This window comes from Apodemus sylvaticus, chromosome 2 (genome assembly GCF_947179515.1).
Source record: "Apodemus sylvaticus chromosome 2, mApoSyl1.1, whole genome shotgun sequence".
NCBI classification, from domain to species: Eukaryota; Metazoa; Chordata; class Mammalia; order Rodentia; family Muridae; genus Apodemus; species Apodemus sylvaticus.
The window spans coordinates 58,975,787-58,994,758 of record NC_067473.1 but is presented as its reverse complement, the minus strand read 5'-3'; the positions used below and the strand labels follow the sequence as shown (position 1 = coordinate 58,994,758).

Genomic DNA, 18,972 nt, shown 5'->3' with positions numbered 1-18,972 from the left:
AAAAACAAAGCAAGCAAACAAATAAAACCTCTCCAGTCAGAGCTGCTCAGTTTGATTCAGGGGTTTGTGCCACTGAGAGACTGTGAGTGCTGCCCTTCTGACTCGGGTCATCCAGAGATTAGTTCTGAGGGCTGAGCCCAAGACACGTGGTGTCTTGGGCTGTGAGTTCCTCCCCTCCTGCAGTGCTCATTTGGGAGGTTTCCCTGCCACTGGTGTTTAGTCTGTGAGACCAAGGGGTCCTCTAAGTGTCTGATGCCACTGCTTGTCAGTCAACAAACAGCTTGGGTTTGATCAGCAGTTGTGTGCTAGGCCTGGCATCCCTGTACTGCAAGAGTGGACCAAGGGGTTAAACAGTATCTGTGCTTGCCTGGGGTTCCCACACAAGTTAAACAGCAATGAAAGGAGGTGACAGACAGCTAAGTCCTGAGCAGTTCCCAGGGAACCTGGGTGGGGTCCAAGTTCTCAGGAAGACCTAGAGGGAGGCTGCAGTCTGTGGACTAGAAAGAGAAGGGGTCGGGAATATGGGAGAGGACACTCCTAGGGCCTCAGGCCGGGCAGAGGCCAGTGGGAGACTCTGTGTGGGCTGAGTGGGAAATGAGGAGCTTCACACAGACCCGATGGCTGCTCAGTGAGACCTGGGTTTGCCGTCAGCAAGGCTCCTCTTTCTGCAGAGGGCAGCATTGCTGTGTTCTCACCCTCCCACAGCTGTCAGCTGCACGGTCTCGTGTGGTTTCAGGACACCTGAAACGCTACTTACAAGCCTAGTTTTCCTCTTTAAGGCTTATTGCAGTAAAACTTCTGGGAGAGCTGTTCCTTGTTGTCTATGTGGAGGGATGGTTGTATATACATTTTATTTTAAGGCATGCAGCCTTTTCCCCATCTGTATATGCGACGCACAGTCAGACAGCTCTGTAGTCAGATGGCGGGTTGCCAGGCTTCCAAGTGCCACGAATGTTCCAGTCACTTAGGGCGTCTGCTAAACTTCAGATTGCATTTCTACGATCCGTAAATAATCTAACTGAGAGCACTTCTAGAGATCTCTTCGTGGATGTGAGTGCTTTCTCCCGCTGCTCACAGGTGTCCTAGTGTTGCTAGGAGCCATCTTGTTTCTGGTTCTCAGGGCAGTGCCTGTTAGCATCTGGCCCTTCACACATGTGCACAGTTTTAGATGTGTGTGTGTGTGTGTGTGTGTGTGTGTGTGTGAGTGCCCGTATGTGTTGCTGGACAGCAGGCTTGTTCACACATTCACCAAGGCCTTCCTGTGCCTGGCCGCATTTGGAGTGACGCTGCTAGTCATAGAGGCCCTGCCCTCCCAAAGTTTGCATGCCCACACTGAGACTTGTACCTCAGATGAATGAGTAGGGCCCACAACAGAGGCAGCCAGCAGCTGGCAGGTGACGCTGTAACAGGTGGATGCTGTGGGGACAGACAAGGTAGGTGCAGGAGCACTCGCCCACAGATAGGTCAGGGCCGCAGAGAAAATGCCATCTTCTGAAGAGCATCTCAGGGACTTGGTTTCCACATGAGGTGGACTGCCTGTGGTCAGGAAAGCGAAGGTATAAACAGACTTTCCAGAAGAGCGGGGTGTGGGCCAGGCCACACCCTCAGATTGGGGTGGCTACTCCGTGGTTCAAGGCAGTTGCTGGACACTAAAAGCTTTGGGTTAAAGCGTGTATGTTTGTGAGTGATGTCTGCTAATGTTGCCTCTCCACTCCTGTCTTCCTGCAGCTGGGCAGTGAAGAGAAAGTTCTAGAAAACTGTCTGAGCCTGGGTGGCCACCGTGCCCCTGTGGTCACCGTGGACTGGAGCACCGCCATGGACTGTGGAACGTGCCTCACAGCCTCCATGGACGGCAAGATCAAGCTCACCACCCTCCTAGCCCATAAGCTCTGATGTCCGGCCTGCAGTGACACGCGGGAAACAGAATTGTCTCTGACAGAAGAGAGATGAGACAGGCAGGACAGAGCTCTGGTTCTGCCCTGCCAGGGCTGTGGATCTTCAGGAAAGCCACCAAGCCGAGGGGTCTCAGTCATCGGGACGCAGCTCCTGCAGGAGGAGGTGTGGGGCACTCTGTGAGACTGGAACTGCGGCTGGAGCAGAGCGTGCATGGAACACAGGACAGATGCTGAGCAAGGAGCCGCAGTGCACACCGTGTTCGGGCCAAGAGGCATTGACCGAATTTTGTACATAACTGCTTATTTTTCTGTTTTAAGGGGGAAAAATCAGAGCGAGATAATGCTCTTACAGTCACTTGGTGTCTCTTTCTGGAATATGTGAGTCACCTGGCCCTGGTGGTAGTCACAGCTCCCTGCCTTGGTTATTATACTTTACCTTTCACTAGCCTCAGCGAGCAAGTTTCTGACAGAACCCCGTTAGAGTTGAGATGTGGCCCGCAGTGCCCTCTCCTGGCCTCAAGCCAAGATCTGAGTATCTTCTGCAGAACCTGAAAGCTGTTGGTTAAGAGGCTTCTCCGAATAACAGGCCTGAGATCTGGGCCTCCAGCTCCTGCGCCTCAGGGTCTTCTGTCCCAGAGCCCCTCATTTGGTGGCTCCCTCATTCTCCCAGAGTCAATAACAGCAGCAGTCTGCACCTTTGCCTGGCTCTGCTGGATCAGCTACGACTGCACTCCTTCCATGCCCTCTGCTCTGGTCGCTCACTTGGGAGGATCACGAGTCCCATCCCTTGTCAGTCCTACATCCTCCTGCTGCGACCGGCCTCATTAAAGAGCTGGTATAGGGTCAGGGGGCCCCGGGCTTCCCACATTTCGCATGGGTGACCTTGTTACCTGCCTGGGGCATGCCACTTCCATGGACAGTGACTGCTCGGAATAGTCATTGGATAGTTGCTTTGGGCTCCAGGCTAGCTGTGGGCTGTGGGGTTGGTAACTCCCAGGTGCCTACAGAGGGAAAAGCACCTGGGAGTTTTGAGGTGTCGAGACCTGGGCCCCCCTTTGGGGTAGAAGGAAAAGCAGAAAGTGACATATAGGAAAAACCTATGTCTCATAGTTACTATTTATTATTCGTGTGCATGTGTGTGCTGGGTGGGCGGGCACTGGGGTGGGACATGCCACAGCAGAGATCACAAGACAACTTGGTGTAGACTTCGTTCTTTCTGTTCACCTCTGTGTGTATTTGGGGGATCAAACTCAGGTGGCCAGGCTGCATGGCAAGTGGCTTTATCCGCGGCACCATCTCATGTTCATCTGGTGTACCCATGTCCATGCTGACATGAAGGGGTCAATCTGTCCCCTGCCATTTCTCCACTCCAGCTGACACACAGCCTCATCTGTCCCACCCAGCTTTGTGGTTCTGGGCTCTATCTGAGTCAAGAGCCTGAGGCGTGACTTTTCCTCTAGTTCTTGTGTCTCATGTATGGCATGTTCTTTCTTCCCGGTGTATTCCACAACTTGCTGAAGTAGTGGTTCTAAGGCTCAGAGACAGAAGGAACACTCCAGAGCCTGTCTGTTCCTACCCAGCCCCTCCCAGGAAGAACACCCTTCAAAGCACCTGTTTGGACCCCTTGCAGGCCTTAATAGGGCTTTTTCCTTTGCAGTCCTTGAGTGGAGGTGGCATGGAGCACAACCATGAAGGCGGGTCACACTGCAAACCTTGAACCACTCTTCCGGGGGCTGAGAACTTTGCCTGGCAGTTGCAAATCTGGATTTCCTTCCCTGTGCTCAGGACCCTCCCTGCTCAGCCCCAACCCCGTGCGTGCCCAGGAGCTCGGCATCAGGTCTGGAAGTGCAGTAATGATTACATGGCGGGCTGACTAAACGAAGCTGACATTTGTTACTATAGCCAATCAATTTATCTGCCAATTTAAAAATAATAAAACCCATGTGGACTCCAGCACAGGCAAGTCTCCTAGCTTGGTCTCTCACTCCTGCTGGGGTCTTTGCGGACAACAGGCTCTGTATGCAGCCACACGTGTTTCTTGTCTTTTGCCTTATTTGCTGGGTGGCCATGGAGACATTTTAAGTGATGTGTAGGGTTGGGGGAATTATTAAGAATCAAAGGAAATCAAAGGATGGAAGGATGCCCTTTCTCCCAGCTTTAGACATGCTTGGCTCGCAGCAGGTGAAGTTGAAGACTATTTAAAGTCATCAACTTTAATGCTACTTTTTTTTTTAAAAAAAAAGATTTATTTATTTATCTAATGTGTAAGTACACTGTAACTGTCTTCAGACATCCCAGAAGAGGGCATCAGATCTCATTATGGATGGTGGTGAGCCACCATGTGGTTGCTGGGAATTGAACTCAGGACCTCTGGAAGAGCAGTCTTAACCGCTGAGCCTTCTCTCCAGCCTGAATGCTACCTTCTTGACAGCCAGGGGCTGCCCTCCCAGAAAGGTTGCAGCCGGGTCTGGTTCAAGAGCAGCTAAAATGACTCCAGGGGTCATTTGTGGGATTGGAAGCCATTGGTTTATCCCATTAAGAGTTGGGGCCTTGAACTTCCTGGTCCAGGATATCAGTTTAAGATTGAGGATTAGCATTCACGAGCCAGGGAAAGGCCGTGGGGAAAGCATGCTCAACTGGGGAGCTGCGGGTGCACCAGTCCAGAGGGCACTGTTGGCTGCTGTTGTAAATCGCACATAGTCACTCTTGATTTCTCCGTTTGGGGGCACACAGAATCAGACCTGAGGTTCCCTTTGCTCCAGCGTGTTTTCAGTCGTTGTCTCCCGTGGCTTCTATCCCAACCACCCAGGTTGCATTAAATCATGAATGAGTTTAGCCGAGAGATTCCGGACACCTGGCACCTCCTCCACTTCTGCAGAGGGAACCTTGGACCACCAACCTGATTGTAAAGCAGTATATGGGAGTTTGATTTCTCTTCCTGAACTGCCAGGCACCCCGTCTCGTGGGACGTGTTTGGTTTCCTGGGGGATCCCCTGGCAGGATTGTCAAAAACAGAACCCCTTTGCTTCCCCTACTTACTGACTGGCCGCTTTCTAAGAGCCTGCCGCTGCTGCCCCTCAGTCACAAACAACAGCCAACAGAAACCCGCGCCTGAGGAAGTGACCCGCGGTCTGCAGGGGGCACCCGCCTCGGGGCCAGCCAGCGGCCCGGTCGGGAGCGCGCGCGCCGAGAGCGCGCAGGAGCCGGAAGGGGCGGGCAGTGGGTGCGTGCACGCTTCGCAGTTCGGAATCCCCGGAACCCACCGAGAGGACCGCGGCGCCGCCCTCCGCTCTTGCCCACGGCCCCGTCCTGTCCCCGGCTCTCCGCACTGCGCCCTCTGCGGTAGGGAGGGAGTGGCGCGGCCAGCTCCGCGCTAGTGCAGCGAGGTCCCGCGTGTGCCTTCTGGGTGAGATTTTCCAGAGACCCAACGGGCCCGACCCCATCAGCACTGAGCTCCAGAAACCTTGCGGTGGGCAAGACCTGGCTCGATGGTTGATGTCCAGCTTTCTGCGACTTTGTGCACGCTAATTCTTAACTCTACATCTGTTTCTCGCCTATAAAATGAACGTGATGATACACATGTACTGCCGGGTCTGAGTCATCTCTGTACACTGTCATTCACTGGATCGTATTCCTCTTACCGACTTCTGTTCTGTGACTGGACAGGTTAGGATGATGACCTCCTAGTTTTCTTGTTTGTTTTAAATGAAGTTATAAACAGTCATTCTGGATGAGCCAAAAAACGATCTAGTGGTGCATGTTGGGGGTAGGGGGGCACTGGCTAATGAAATCTATGAATTAGAAGGCCCTGGGGTTTTAGTAATTGATGTATTTTGTAAGATGCGGTATGGTGCGGCCTTAGCGGCCATGCTGAGCCCCCCCCCCCCCCCGCCCCCCCCATCAACCATACTACGGTCTAGTATAAAAGGAAGTTTATTTGGAGCATGAGAAGGGGGATTGAGAAGGAAGTAGAGGCAGAGAAAGAGGGGACAGAGGGGAGAGAGACAGAGAGAGGGAGGGAAGAAGGGAGGAGGGGAGGGGGAAGGGGAAGGAGAGAGAGAGAGGCCAGGGTCTAGGTCAGAGAAAAGGGTCAGAGATGTTAAGAGAGGCCAAACAGTCCTTTTATAGCAAGCCAGGCTTGTACCTGGCTGTTGCTAGGTAGTTGAGCAGAGTCTAGAAGGAATGTTTACTTCTAACAGTAAATTCACTGTAGAGGTGAGAAGCTGGCTGTCAGAAGTGACAGAGATCATCACGGATGATTGGGATGCAGAGGAAAGGGAGACTAAAGTCCCCTTGTTTCCTTCCTCTTGGGATGCAGAAGTGACAGGAAAACATTTCTTGTTGCTCCAACTCCCTGTGTGGGGCACAGAGCTGTGGAGGGGTCACAGAAGTTTGTCTGCAGGCCGCATCGTCCTGTCTGCCACTGGTCCTCCATGTGAACTCACCTCTGGCTCACCTCAGGCCTGCCCGACACTGAACAGCAATTATTGCTGGTAACTGAAAGAGCGTTGACTTACTAGAATCTACTGACTTGGTTCCTCCTTGTAGGCGTTCAAGATTGGCGGCACCTACTGGGGTGAGTTGAGCCGGTGTGGCAAGAGACTGTGATTTTTGGTCCTGCTCTAGAGAAGCAAGTCACTGAATCTGGAAAACTCTAGCCATGGAAACCCTAAAATCTGAGAACAAAAAGAGGATCCTTCCCTCATGGATGACAGCCCCTGTGAATGAGAGAAAGGTTGTATCAGTGAAGACAGCCAAGAGGAAGCAGAGAGCGGCTGGGCGAGTTGGGGCAGCAACAAGGTGGGACAGCCTGAGGTCAGGGAGCTTCTCAGTAGCTCTCCTGGCCTGTCAGAGTGGGCGGGGCCATGAGGTGGGTCCTTCCAGCAGAGCCTTGAGGTCTCAGCTTGTCCCTCCCAGAGAAGCACTACCACATGGGTGAGCCGGTGAGCTCTGTGCAGGTGAGGCCCTGCCATCTGGCTGTCTGTGCAGGCGGTGAGCTCTGCATACGGACCACGCCCTCGGAAGCTAGTTGCTCAGAGCTTATCTCTTCTTCAGTTGTGACAAAAGCAAGACCAATGGGTCTGCAATCTAGTCAGCCGAGTGGTGCCTGTCTTTCCTGTGCACAGGGCTTTTCGGACAGACAGTCAAGGAATCTGAAGTAGCGGCTGTGAGTTGGGTGAATGCTGGTAGTCAGGGTGGGAGAGCTTATCACGTGGGAAGGAAGTAGGGCGCCTCCATTCTCTTAGAAACTGCACACGCTTGCTGGCTCTCCCCTGTTCTCTCAGCAGCGGTCACAGCCCCGTCTAAACAAAACCCTCACATTCACATACAAACTGGGCTCTGGCCTGGAGGCCTGTATTTGCTATGTCCACTGTTTGCTTTTGAGGCAGGGTCTCTCTCTGTAGCCTTGGCTGGCCTGGAACTCACAGAGATCCACTGGCCTCTGCCTCCCTAGTGTTGGTGTGTACCACTACACCCGGCAGCCCACAGTGTTTCAAGGAGGAACGGTGGGAAGCCAGCCACCATGCCTAGTCCCTGATCCTGTGAGGGAAACCACAGAGGGTGGGCTGCCCTGTGCCCTCTCCCTGAGACACTAGGATGAGGAAACTCTTCAGTTCCGAGAAGCAGTAACTCCCCCACCACCTGGGGGTGCTTCCATTCCCTTCCTTCTCGTGAGCCCCTCTGCCCTCAGCTGTGACTTCGTGTCTTTATTTCAGAGCCCCTGCCACGGAGACTGTGTACTGCATGAATGAAGCTGAAATGGTAGACGTGGCGCTGGGGATCCTGATTGAGGTAACGTCCGTCCTGTCTCTTCTGACTCCTATGGCTGGCGACTACTCATGGGTCGGAACTAGCATAGGTCCTTGCTCCTGGTAGGACAGGCACTCCCAGGCTGTCTCAGGTCCCACAGCTTCCTCTTCTCAGCCAGGTTCTCCTCAGCCACTGTCTGTGGTGTGTGTGTCACGTGGGGTGAGCCTCTGAGACTAGCTGCAAGGTGGGTGTGAGGGAGAGCCGGCACCTGTGCGGAAGCGTTCTGACATGTATGAGAAGGGCAGTGTTCAAGTGTTCACATGTGTTCTTGGGAAGGCTACCTGTTGGGGAAGACGCACCTTCCCAGTGTGCCTCTCCTTAGCAGAAGGCTGTGGAAGTTTCCTGGCTTCCTGAAGATGTCAGAACAACCCTGCTGTGAAGTTGAAGAGTTCTCATGATTTCTCTGTGCTTTAGAGCAGTGCATCATCTTGCCAGTGCTTGTGACAGCCCAGATGCACTGATCTAGGATACTGCTATCCCCAGGAAATCAAGGCTCTGTGGCCAGCTAGCGGAGGGCTCAGTTAGGCCCGCAGCACGTTCTGTGGCCGGGATTCCTGGTGGTCTCGTGTCTCACCTTTCCAGCCGCTTTTTCAGTTGGATCCTTTTTCTTTCTACTCTGCTGTCCCTCATGGGTCCTGAACCTGAGGTGTGGAGTGAAGAAAGGGTGGTTGCCCGTGGGGTGGATGGGAGCATGTCCCGGCCTGGTCATGTACTCTGCTGGCTTTTCGGTTGGCTCAGAGTACAGCCACCGTCAAACTAGTGTGTCGGGGAAATGAGCTGCTCATGCTGAGACTGCCATCTCTTCTGCTCTGCAGGGCCGGAAACAGGAAAGGCCCTGGGAACGGCCCTCTCTGGAGGCCACTGATAAGCTGCAGCTCTCCCCGCCCTGTTCCACGTCCCCTCACACCAGCTCCCCGGAGAGCAGCCAGGGCAGCTGTGAGGAAGAAGACCGCAGCGGGAACGACTCGCCTGCTCTAGGCTTCAGCCCTCCCCAGGGACCTGAAGCATCCAGTTCTCCCTGTGCCAGAAGTCCTGAGGGGGAAAAGGAGGAGGAAGACTCGCTAAAGTACGTCAGGGAGATATTTTTCAGTTAGTATGAACTGGTCACTGCTTCTGCCGAGAGCCATGGGATCTGCTGGGATCTGAGGGTGCTGCCCGCCCCTGCCACCCACGAAAACCAGGCTTAGCTCCCAACCTCCAGTCCCAGGAGGCTGTCAGTTTGGGTGGGACATTTTCTGTAGCAGGATGCAGAAAGGCATCCTGTTATGGCCTTGTCCTGCACCGCCCTCTGCCTCTGAGGGTTGGCAATTCCAGCCCTGTGTCTTATTCACAGTAAAAATGAGGTCTTGGGCCTACTGGCCGGAAGCAAAGAAAAATAGAGCTGCTGAGAACATGGGAATTCTAGATGGGTAGCCAGATCTTGACTTAAAAAAACAAAACAAAACCTATGAACAGTCTCCCTCATGACACAGCCCAGCAGGAAGCTTCCAACCAAACGGGCTGGCAGCTGCCCACAGCCCCTGCCAGTCTAGGAGCAGGAGGCTCTATCAGACCGGAGAGCCATAGGCCCTGTCCTCCTGGGGCCTCCACCTTGGTTCCTGTACATCTGTAAGGAGAGTGGGACACAGGACGCGAAGGACAAAAGATCACACCAGAGTCCACCTTTCTTTGTGTTCACTTTGGCTTTTGATGAGCACAGAATGAAGGACGCATTGCCACATAGGTTTTCTGATACACCGACACTGAAAAAAATTATGTATATATACTGATGTCCTAATGTGTAATAAAGACCGTGCTTCTGCCTTTCCAGTTCTGGGTAAGGTGAGGAGACGTGTGGTTGTGGTGACTACTCAACCCTGTTCACCTTCCAGAATTTGGCACATTTGGTGTCTGCATCCCTGGGTCACAAGAATGATTTAACAGCTGGTTCCTGTTTGCTGTCAGGTCCAGGGACCCATTCAGGGGACCCTGAAAAGCCAGTGAGGCCTCTTTGTGCTGACAGGACTCAATGTTAAAGCAGTTTTTTGTTTTTTTGTTTTTGTTTTTTGCTAACTGTCCCATTTGTTGCCATAACCGTCACAGAGTTCTAGTTTGACACTTTGCCAAGATAGCTTGGAAATTTCAGACTCCCACCTGCTTGGGGCTATGGTGAGGATTGTTTGATTAATGCAGGAACCCATGCTAAAGAGCTACATGGTATCCTAAGAAACTGCAGGTACCCCAGCCCTCCAAGCCACCTCTGGGTTCCTTGACACCACAGCCCTTCTGCTCAGTGGGTGGTCCCATCTGCAGAGCGAGCTCGAGACCAACGTTAGCTGTGACACAGGGCGGTTGACAGGGCCCACCCAGCCACAGGTTCTCTGGCACCTTCTCGGAGCACAGTTGAAATGGGGAACCCTTGCAATCCCATAAGCCTTTGTAAGCCTGGACTAACAGTTCTCCCACTGGTTCTTGTCCTTCTTATCCCGCGGCGGGAACATAACGGTGGCCACAAGCAAGAAGAAGAGGAAACCCTGGGCTAGGCACAGAGCTAGAAATCCAGGCCCCAAGAGGGAGAGCCTGAGCCACTTCCACACGAAGGAGAGGAAGAGGCCTAGTCCGCTGGCCAACAGAACAGAGGATGCCGCCAGGAAGCCCACGGCCAGCTGCCACTCTCCCTCATCTCTGTTGTACTGGGCAAGGAGGAGAGGCAGAGGGACGAAGACTGTGAGCACCAGGGCTCCGTACACTCCAAGTCTGGCTAGGGCTAGGCCAACCTGAGGAACGCCCAGCACTTGCAGCTCAGGGAAGTTGTAACACTGTAGCGAGCCAATGTCCTCCTTCCACAGGCAGAAGTTGTAGAAGCCGATTCTCAGGTTAGGTAGGTCAGCGAGGTTGCCTGCCTTCCAGAGGAGAGCGTAGAACATCAGGGCCAGGACGGCGGCCACCAGGATCATGATGCCCACGAAGGGCAGGCAGTTGTTCCGCCACAGCCTGGAGTTAGCCATGTCTTCTGTTGTTGCAGGGGGGCGGCCTGGAAAAGGTCACACCAGTGAGTATCCAGCCCTTTCTTTATGTTTCCAAACTCCTAGTCTTTCTGCCCTCATGTAGACAGGAGGTCCCAAGTCACAGCCAGGTCCCACTCACAGTGACCAACTGGTTTGAGGTTAGAAGGAACTGGGCAGCTATGGAAACCTGAAGTGTCCTGAGCCTCAGCCCTCAGATCAAGGGGTTCACTGCAGCATAGATGCTGTAAGCTGTTGGCAGCTCTCTGAGAGAGCCTCAGATCCTCACAGAGGTGGCTTTGGAGGTGTGAGGGAGAAGGGCAAGCCTCACTGTTAGCTGGGGCTGCAGCTTGAGGTAGGTGTTCGAGGCTTGACTGAGCCTAAGCTCGGTTGCTGCTGACAACCATTTAGGGAACTGAGAAACTACCCAGTGAGGCTACACGTCAGACCAGTGTCTGTGTTCTGGGTGTGCGTGGTCAGCACCGCTCTATGGCTGGGTTGGCTGGCTGGCTGTGAGCTGTGTGGAGGAGCAGTGGCCCGTGTACCTGCCCGTTTTAGGGAACTGAACCTCTCCTGGGATGAAATCACACCAGTATACACTGCTGATTTTAAAATATGTCTCTCTGCCCCACCCCATAACAATAGTAATCTATTATTCTAGGAAATTCTGGAAAATTTTTTAAAAGAAAAAATTATACTACCACCATAGTAAAAAGCCCTGTTCCTATTCCACAGATATCTTCCCCATGTGACTGTATGTCTTTAAAGCACAGGGTTAAATACAGTGACTTTCACTGACTGTTGTGGGTGTTGTTCATAGCCATTGAGATATTCTTCAAAACACGATTAATGGATACCTAACATTTACTTCATAGGCCGGGTATGGCGGCACCTGCCTTCAATCCCAGTGCTTGGAGGCAGAGGCAAGTGGATCTCAGAGTTTGAGGGACAGCGTGGTCTACAGAGTGAGTTTCAGGCAGCCAGGGCTATGTAAAGAGACCATGTCTCCAAAAAAAAAAAAAAAAAAGCCACAAACAAGGGCCCTGGCAGGAGCGGTGCTGAGCTGACCACGCCTCCTCTGAGAAGCCACCAAGTTCACTGTCTGACCAAGCTTCAAGGGCTAACCTAAACACACCATCCAAACAGGAGGCTCCCAGGTTGCATCCTGGTTGTTGCTTGGGCAGAGCAGGCTTCATTTTCTCCCAACTGATCTTTTGGCGGTTTGGGAGGGTTACTGTTTTGTTTTGCCTTGTTCTGAAATAAGAATCTCGCTGTGTAGCCCAAGTTGACCTCAAACCCTAAGATCCTCTTGCCCCATCTTCTGAAATGCTGATAACGGGCATGTGCCATCACGCCTGGCTTCCCAAAGGTTTGCCACAGAGAGGAGAACACTCGAAAATGGGAGGGACGGAGCGCAGGCCCAGGCCCAGGCCCAGGCCCGTGGGGAAGGCAGGCCTGGCCGGCTCTCCTCTGCTCAGCCTAGAGTCCGAGTTCAGCCTTTGCTCCTCGGCCTGGCACTGGAGGCTCTCTAGCATCGGGTCTGTCCTGGAACTTGAGTTTTACCGGGACTCAGGTCTCTTTGTCCTCTGCACTTGCTTTCTTGTGGCCAAGCTTTTCAGTCCAGGCAGTGCCTACACTCAGCCTCTCTCCAGCCGCCTCGGGCAGGCCGGAAGCTGGAAGAGATAGGAGAATGCAGTGTTCCTTAGGGACGGTCTCTGTCTGTTTCATCCTGAGAAGGATGAAAGTTTGTGGAAGGAACGGACGCACACGCCCTCTGGGACCCTTAGGCGTACACCGTGAGTGTCCAAGCATCCTGAGGGACCCTTAGGCATACACCGTGAGTGTCCAAGCATCCTGAGGGACCCTTAGGCATACACCGTGAGTGTCTGAGCATCCTGAGGGACCCTTAGGCGTATACCTGAGTGTCCGAGCATCCTGAGGGGCCTTGTCTGTCACTGGCATTTTACCACCAGTCTCTTCAGAGTCCTGAGGCTGGTGACTAGCCACAGTGCCTGTATACTTGGTTGAAAACCCCGTGTGACACTCCCCTAGCTGTCCGGCAGCCTTCCTCACCCTGGTTTTCTGACAGCCCTGGCGATCACATTGTGGGCACAAAGGAGCCTAGTTTCCTGTGATAAGCTCAACTTCCTTCGGAGAGCAAGCAGCTCCAGAGACTGCTGAGTCACGGTGGCCACTTTTAGATGAACTTCTTCCTGTTTGTAATAAAGCAATGCATGCTGGTTTCAGAAAACTATTAAAACATGTCAAAGTGTGGGAAAAGAGTAGAAATCATCTGTAGCTTCTGGTCAGAGTGACCAGGGAGCATATTTCCTCCCATGCTCTGTGGCTAGGGTCGCATCCACGCACGAGTGCATCTCCCTTGTGTCATTATAGCACACATGGCTATGTCCCGACAATTGCTTCCTGTTACCTTTAAGGGCTCCCTGGAGCTGTAAAAGCTAACAGTTTTTATAAATGATTCTTTATGTTTCATAATCTATGTGAAATGCTTGTGAAGACATTTATCCTTCTAGCAGCTAAACTTACAAAGCCCTTTATGGATGTTCTGTGAGTGTGCCCATAGCACAAGTGTGGCTGTCAGAGGAACGCTCGCAGGAGCCAGGTCTTTCCTTCCACGTGATGTGGGTTCAGAGAGCGGAAGTCAGGTTTCCCACCTGGCAACCATCTCCTTACTCACTGGAGCTTAACTCCTTCAGGAGCAAGGCTCCTGAATAACTGGGGTGCGGGTATGTGCTGCCTGCTGGCGGATGCCTATCTGACCCCCTCCTCTCAAGGGTCGCATATTCTTGATATGCTTGATAAGGTTCAGCCTCTCCAAGGGATTACTGACCGGCTGTATCTCTTCGGTGGAGGTCTTTTGCTTTTTAAAAAAGCCGTTTGAACATGCGCAAGGCCCTGGGTTTGTTCCCAAAGCTGGCTGAAAAGGAACCATCCTGGGATTCAGCTTTCCTATCCTGTGAATGCTCTGGGGTTGGGGCAGAGAGGACCCAGACTTGTCACTAGGCCACAGTAGGGCAGAGCCTCCCTGCTGCACCAGTCTCCAGCCTGACCCCTGATCTGGGCTTTTGCTTCATGGGGGTTTGATGGCCACAGCATGAGAATGACCAGAGGAATCAGTGACTCAAACCTGCTTGGTTTCCCCCGCTGTGGAAATAGGAAGGCTAGTCTGAGGTTGAGGTTTGCTTGCTTGTTGTGTAAGCATCTCTAGAGTTATCCTAGTGGAGAATGGGCTAGTGGCCCAAAGGGGCATGGCCAGGAAGCCATTTCACACTGAATTATAATTATGCTTTTGTCAGGATCATTTTAAAAGTGACACTGAGAGTGATCTCAGATCCCTGAGCCCTGTTTTCACAGCCTTGAGGGTGTGTAAGATGGTCTCTCCAGCCCGAGACGTTGCTCAGTGAGGTGCAGCCGCGAGAGGTGAGTGAAGCAGAGACCCTCTGCACAGCTCGGCCGTGTATCCGCAGACCTGGCTCTGAGACAGCTGCCCTCCCCTGTGAGGAACACCGGAGAAGCGCGGAAAGGCGGTGAGACCCGTTGTTTTTTGACACTTGCTCCCGGTTAAAGATTTTCCGAGTGAAACTGGAGACTGCCCACAGAGCCTGATGCTCCCTGCCGCAGGGAAGGTTTGTAGCACCAACCTCCTCCATTCCTAGCTTATACCGGGCACTTGTCCCCTTCAATGCAAAACTGGCGGCGACCATCTAAACATCAAGAGCTCCCCTGAGCACACTTATTTCTAACTTTTAGTTCGTCACTGCCCTGATCACAATTTAGCTAGCATGTTCGGTATTTAAGAACCCGTGAGCTCCCCTTTCTCTCCTTTGTCTTACATGGAAACAACCAACCTGCTGTGGCTGCTTGTTTGACAGGTCCTTCCCCAGTGCCTCGTGGGATTCAGGCCTAGATTTCAGAGGGCAGCAGGGCTTACTAGCTCCTGGGACACACCAGCCCGCCACCTCTTGCACCCCTAACACTGCCCCATGGACTCTGTCTTCTCTGTCTAGGCTAGCCTCACAGAACAACCCTGTGCTTTGTTGTTGTTTTGTTTGTACACTATGCAGAGAGGATTGAAGTTCCTCCACAGGAAGTCCCCACAGTCGGCGTTCCCCCTGTGGAAACACATCAACTAGATGGCTAACATTTGATTCCTTCGCGGGCCAGCAGAGTTGCATCCTCTGCCTGGCAGGTGCTCTCGGGCCGTGAGCATGCTCCCAGGAGGGTGAGGAATCATTGCTACTCTAGAGCTCTTATCTCTTGGGTGACATTTAAAAATGCTCCGGCCTTCTTTTTGTTGCTTTAGCATGAGACCCTTCCAAGTGTCACTACATGCCCTACCTCAGACTGCCAGTCCTCTTGCTGTCTCCTCCTCAGTCACCACAGGGGCCTCTCTGGAATTTTCTGGAAACCTAAGACAGTCTGAGGACCCTTGCCACTGTCACCCCCCACCGCACCCCTTCAGGTCTCTGCTCTGTGATTAGGCGCAGCTTCCTTGCTTAGCACTGTGGAAACTGCAACGTCCTCTTCGTCTGTGAGCCCAGCCTGGCATCCCATCCCTGCTCCTCAGCACGAATGACTGTCTGTCTGACAGAAGACACTCCGACTGCCCCATCCTCCAGCCGAAGGGAATTCCAGGGGAACAACGGCTTTGTCTGTCGTCAAGTTTGTTTTGTTTTGCTTTGCGTGTAGACATGTGTGGAGGCCTGACAACAGCCTTGGGTGTGTCAGTCTTTCCTTAGGAATGCCATCTATCTTATTTTTTGAGACAGGGTCTTTCATTGGTCCAGAGATCACCCATTAGGCGAGGCTGGCTGGCCAGTGAGCCCCAGGGCACCATCTGCTTCTGCCTCCCAAGTGCAGGGATTACAATGCAGGCCAACATTCTCAGCTGTTTACGAGGATTCTGAGTCTCAAACTCAGGCTCACACCTGCATGGCAAACACTTTACCAACTGTGTCATCTCCTTATCTGTCTGTCTGTCTGTCTGTCTATCTATCAGCTATCTAATTTTTTTTCTGTTCTATCCTTAATACCAAAGGCTGCTCCTGGCATCTAGAATGTACTCAACAAACCTTCCCTGGATGACAGGCATGGTTGACTGACTGTCAGTGGCAGAACACGTGACAGCACAGCACACATGACTTCTTATAAGTTCCTTCCTCTTTCATTTTCTTCACTCGCTCCACTGTCCTCTGGTTCAGTTAAAAAAATTCTTCCCACAACACTTGGGTTCAAGTCCCTCTCCTGTCATTATTTTCTGGTTTTGCATGGGACTTTGGGAGGTGGAGTTGCTAGTCCTATGAATGAACCAGTATCGGGCACATGCTAAGTGCACGTGTGTGCTGTGGTCCTGAGGCTAAAGCAGCGATTTATGGGGAGAAGAGTGAGGTAGAGGTAGAGGCTGGGGGGCTGTGTGCAGCGAGCAAAGGCGGAACAGCAGACTCTGACAGGCTGCAGGGAGAGCAAGCTTGCCCACTCCGCTGCTCAGCTAAACGTGTTTAAGCTTAGAGTCTGCGGCTTAGGTGCAGCTCTCGCAGAATAGAAAGGAAGGAGAATGGGAAATGGGTTGTTCTTCCTTTGGCAGAAAGATGAGCCCACGTCCTAGTTTCTCAAGCCTGGGCTAGGGTGGAGCTGTTGCCTGGGTGTGGTTAGTGGTGTAGGTGGCCTCTATGGAATGCTGTAATGTTTGCTTTCAAGATCAGTCTTCTGTGTAAATAAAAACAGCTTGGCCAGCGGAGGAGACAGTCATAGGACTGTGACAGAAAGCCAGAAGCACGGTCCAGACGAAGGCATGGACAGCAAGCGTTGAAGTAACTGTTTAAATGGCTCCTTTAATATTAACTTGGTCTTTGTTCCACTGTTTTGCTGCTCATTGGCATTGAGTAACAGACAACCCAGCAGGGAACGAAGGTTACAAGAATGTTCGAGACAAACGTAGTGATGATTACCATCTCCACCAGGACCTGGCCTGCTCTTGAGCTCTGCCTGCCCGTCTTCCCCGCAGGTCAGAGGAGGTGTACCATCCCCTTCTCAGGCTAGGAGTTCATCTCCTGACCCCGCTAATGCTGCCTTTGGGATCTCTGAGCCAGGGGCCCTGGAGAACCAAAGACACATGGAACATGTGGAACAAATAACATGTCCCCGCCCCCAAGCTCCTGCTCCTTGGAACACAACCACATAGAGCTTTACAGAGATAATTCTGAAAAGATCTGGGGAGGACTAAACAGGATAAGTGACGGGGAGAGGAATCAGCAGGAATATGTAAATGGTTCCATATCACAGGTCAGGGGGGGGAAAGCCCTACCTAATCAGATATTAGGTTTAAGGCCCAATTTCCATTAATTAGCAAATGCTAAAGTGACTATTAACAAGCCATAAAAAAAAGAAAGAAAGAAAGAAAAAAATTAAGAAGATGAAAAGCTCTAAACTATTTTAGGACACCATGCCATATACCAAAATAAATTTCACATGGATTCAAGAATGAAGCAATGTCAAATAAAATCTAGAAAAACAAAACAAAACTCTGATTTGTGAATGAGAAAGTACATTCTGAGCATAAAAGCACATCAAAACTACAAGGAAAACTATAGATTTAGCTTTTCTTTTTTAAATGGAGATTTCTGTGCACCAGTCAAAACAATACGGAATTGTAAGTTGATGAGCATGAAAATTATCTGCAATAAGTTGGAGATAATTAATACACATAACGTATGGAATGTTCATGCAAGCATCAAGAAACACTGCTGCATAAAACTGGAAGAGGCAATACAAGTAGTTCACAAAAGAATGAAGCTAACATGAAAAAAAATCTGTGTTTCCAATGCCTCCAAGGTACTCTGGGTAACGTGCCATTTTCCCTAAAAAACTGTAGATAGCATCCTCGGTGACACTCCATATGCCAAGAGTCACCTCCTAACACGGTGACTCTGACTTTAAGGTTCGTAAGTGTTTTTGGCCTAGTGACCCACTTTCATCACCTTATCCCAAGGCAGTATCAGGAATGTGACCCCAATCTCTACCAAGGACGGAGTATCACAACATCAGGCGTAACACAGGTTGCTTATTGTGCATCTGGATGACAAAGCAGCTTTTAGGACAGCCCGTTCAAAAGCACATGGGTGGTGAAGGCATCTATAGAAAGATGCACAGGAGAGGCGGAAGAATTGAAGTCCTAATGCCAGCTAGCTGTGGTGTTTCTGGGTGAAGGCCACATTAAAATAGTCCCAGAATTATGTGCTGTTTGTGAAAAGTGACATTGTAAAAACAAGTCACCACAGCAATTTGATAATGTGGGGATGAAAATAGCAGCTTAGAAATCAGGATGTGTGGGGCCCTGGTCCAGGCACCGAATCTCAGACCTGTGATTAGGAAGACCCAGAGGGGAGGAAACACTGAAAACACACTTCACTTTGTCTCTGAAAGATCACTCTCCCTTCCCCTGTTTTTTCTTTTCTCTCCTTATCCAACAACTTGATTTTACAGATTAAAGAAATGTAATGGAAGTTATTAATCAGCCCAAATTTAAAAAAAAAAAAAAAAGCGCCGTTTCAAGGCACAATACCCCTCCATGAGTTTGTTTTGGGGTTTGACATCAGGTCTTAAAATCTTTTATGTCCTATAATTCTCTTTTGGACAAGAAAACAGATTTTTCCTTTGTGTTTTTCAAGTCTTGGTATCAGTTTGGCTGTAGTGACATGTTTTTGTTTGTCTGCCTACTTCTGGAGAACAATGTGTTCCAAAGCCACAGGTATTTACCCGTCCAAGCTTCCTGGAGACCCGGCTGCATGCAGCTAGCCGGGTGTTTCTAACCATTTCAGTGTCACCTTCGGCGTGTTTTGGAGGCAGAGACACACCGAGTGATGCTTAAGAGCATGGGGGCAGGACAGAGGTAAAAGGGTCTATCACTCCCTGGCAGAGAGGAGGCCACGGGCACCAAGCACAGCTACCCCCCTTTGTATGTTGCTAGAATGTGAAGTCCAGGAGCCGTAAACACCTCTTCTCCCTTGTGGAACTGTGGGGTGTACTTACGAAAACCAATGCCAGAGCCTAGAGAGACAGTCATGGAAATCAGCGTACGGGGAGTTGATCTTCTTTCTCTTGGGCTGCTTTCTAATGCCAGGCTCCAGAAACCAGGGCCGAGGAGAGAAGCCACAGCAGACACAGCTCAGAGCTCAGGGAGCTCTGCCTGCCCTCACAGGCAGCCGCGTTCAAGTAAACAGCTCTCTGAACTTTGGTACATTTGTGCTGACTGATGTCACTAT

At 51.5% G+C, this 18,972-nt stretch overlaps 3 protein-coding genes across 10 annotated transcripts in view; 2 read left to right on the top strand and 1 right to left on the bottom strand.

Moving 5' to 3' along the window:
• Positions 1-3,848, top strand: part of Wdr91 (WD repeat domain 91) — a 31,685-nt gene extending 27,837 nt beyond the window's left edge. For both annotated transcript variants that reach the window (XM_052173416.1, XM_052173415.1), the window contains exon 15: positions 1,729-3,848. In XM_052173416.1, the coding sequence (XP_052029376.1) occupies positions 1,729-1,893 (165 nt within the window). In that variant the 3' untranslated portion in view covers positions 1,894-3,848. The remainder of the gene's footprint in view (positions 1-1,728) is intronic.
• Positions 3,849-5,088: 1,240 nt separating this feature from the next.
• Positions 5,089-9,515, top strand: Cyren (cell cycle regulator of NHEJ). 5 transcript variants are annotated; one of them, XM_052173429.1, is made up of 4 exons: positions 5,089-5,301; positions 6,444-6,471; positions 7,613-7,688; positions 8,522-9,515. In XM_052173429.1, exons 3-4 carry the CDS (start codon positions 7,641-7,643, stop codon positions 8,798-8,800), a joined length of 327 nt encoding a protein of 108 aa, XP_052029389.1. In that variant the 5' UTR covers positions 5,089-5,301; positions 6,444-6,471; positions 7,613-7,640; the 3' UTR covers positions 8,801-9,515. The 5 variants fall into 5 exon arrangements, with proteins under 5 accessions (XP_052029389.1, XP_052029388.1, XP_052029385.1 ...); XM_052173428.1 differs by having other exon boundaries at positions 5,210-5,561; XM_052173425.1 differs by having other exon boundaries at positions 5,210-5,561; positions 6,444-6,695.
• On the bottom strand, positions 9,364-18,972 carry Tmem140 (transmembrane protein 140). 3 transcript variants are annotated; one of them, XM_052173424.1, is made up of 3 exons: positions 18,740-18,972; positions 12,764-12,903; positions 9,364-10,719 (listed from the first exon to the last, which is right to left on the bottom strand). In XM_052173424.1, the coding sequence occupies exon 3, from the start codon at positions 10,691-10,693 to the stop codon at positions 10,136-10,138; it is 558 nt and encodes a 185-aa protein (XP_052029384.1). In that variant the 5' UTR covers positions 10,694-10,719; positions 12,764-12,903; positions 18,740-18,972; the 3' UTR covers positions 9,364-10,135. The 3 variants fall into 3 exon arrangements, with proteins under 3 accessions (XP_052029384.1, XP_052029382.1, XP_052029383.1); XM_052173422.1 differs by lacking the exon at positions 12,764-12,903 and having other exon boundaries at positions 18,740-18,971; XM_052173423.1 differs by lacking the exons at positions 12,764-12,903; positions 18,740-18,972 and adding an exon at positions 12,609-12,727.

What these genes read in the sequence shown, in the direction of transcription:
- Cyren (XM_052173425.1), top strand. Translation starts at nt 6,556, where the DNA reads ATGGAAACCCTAAAATCTGAGAACAAAAAGAGGATCCTTCCCTCATGG. An exon ending in CGAGTTGGGGCAGCAACAAG is followed by an intron (nt 6,696 to 7,612) that starts GTGGGACAGCCT and finishes TCTTTATTTCAG; the next exon opens with AGCCCCTGCCACGGAGACTG. An exon ending in CGCTGGGGATCCTGATTGAG is followed by an intron (nt 7,689 to 8,521) that starts GTAACGTCCGTC and finishes TCTGCTCTGCAG; the next exon opens with GGCCGGAAACAGGAAAGGCC.
- Tmem140 (XM_052173422.1), bottom strand. Translation starts at nt 18,773, where the DNA reads ATGACTGTCTCTCTAGGCTCTGGCATTGGTTTTC. An exon ending in AGGCTCTGGCATTGGTTTTC is followed by an intron (nt 10,720 to 18,739) that starts GTAAGTACACCC and finishes GACCTTTTCCAG; the next exon opens with GCCGCCCCCCTGCAACAACA.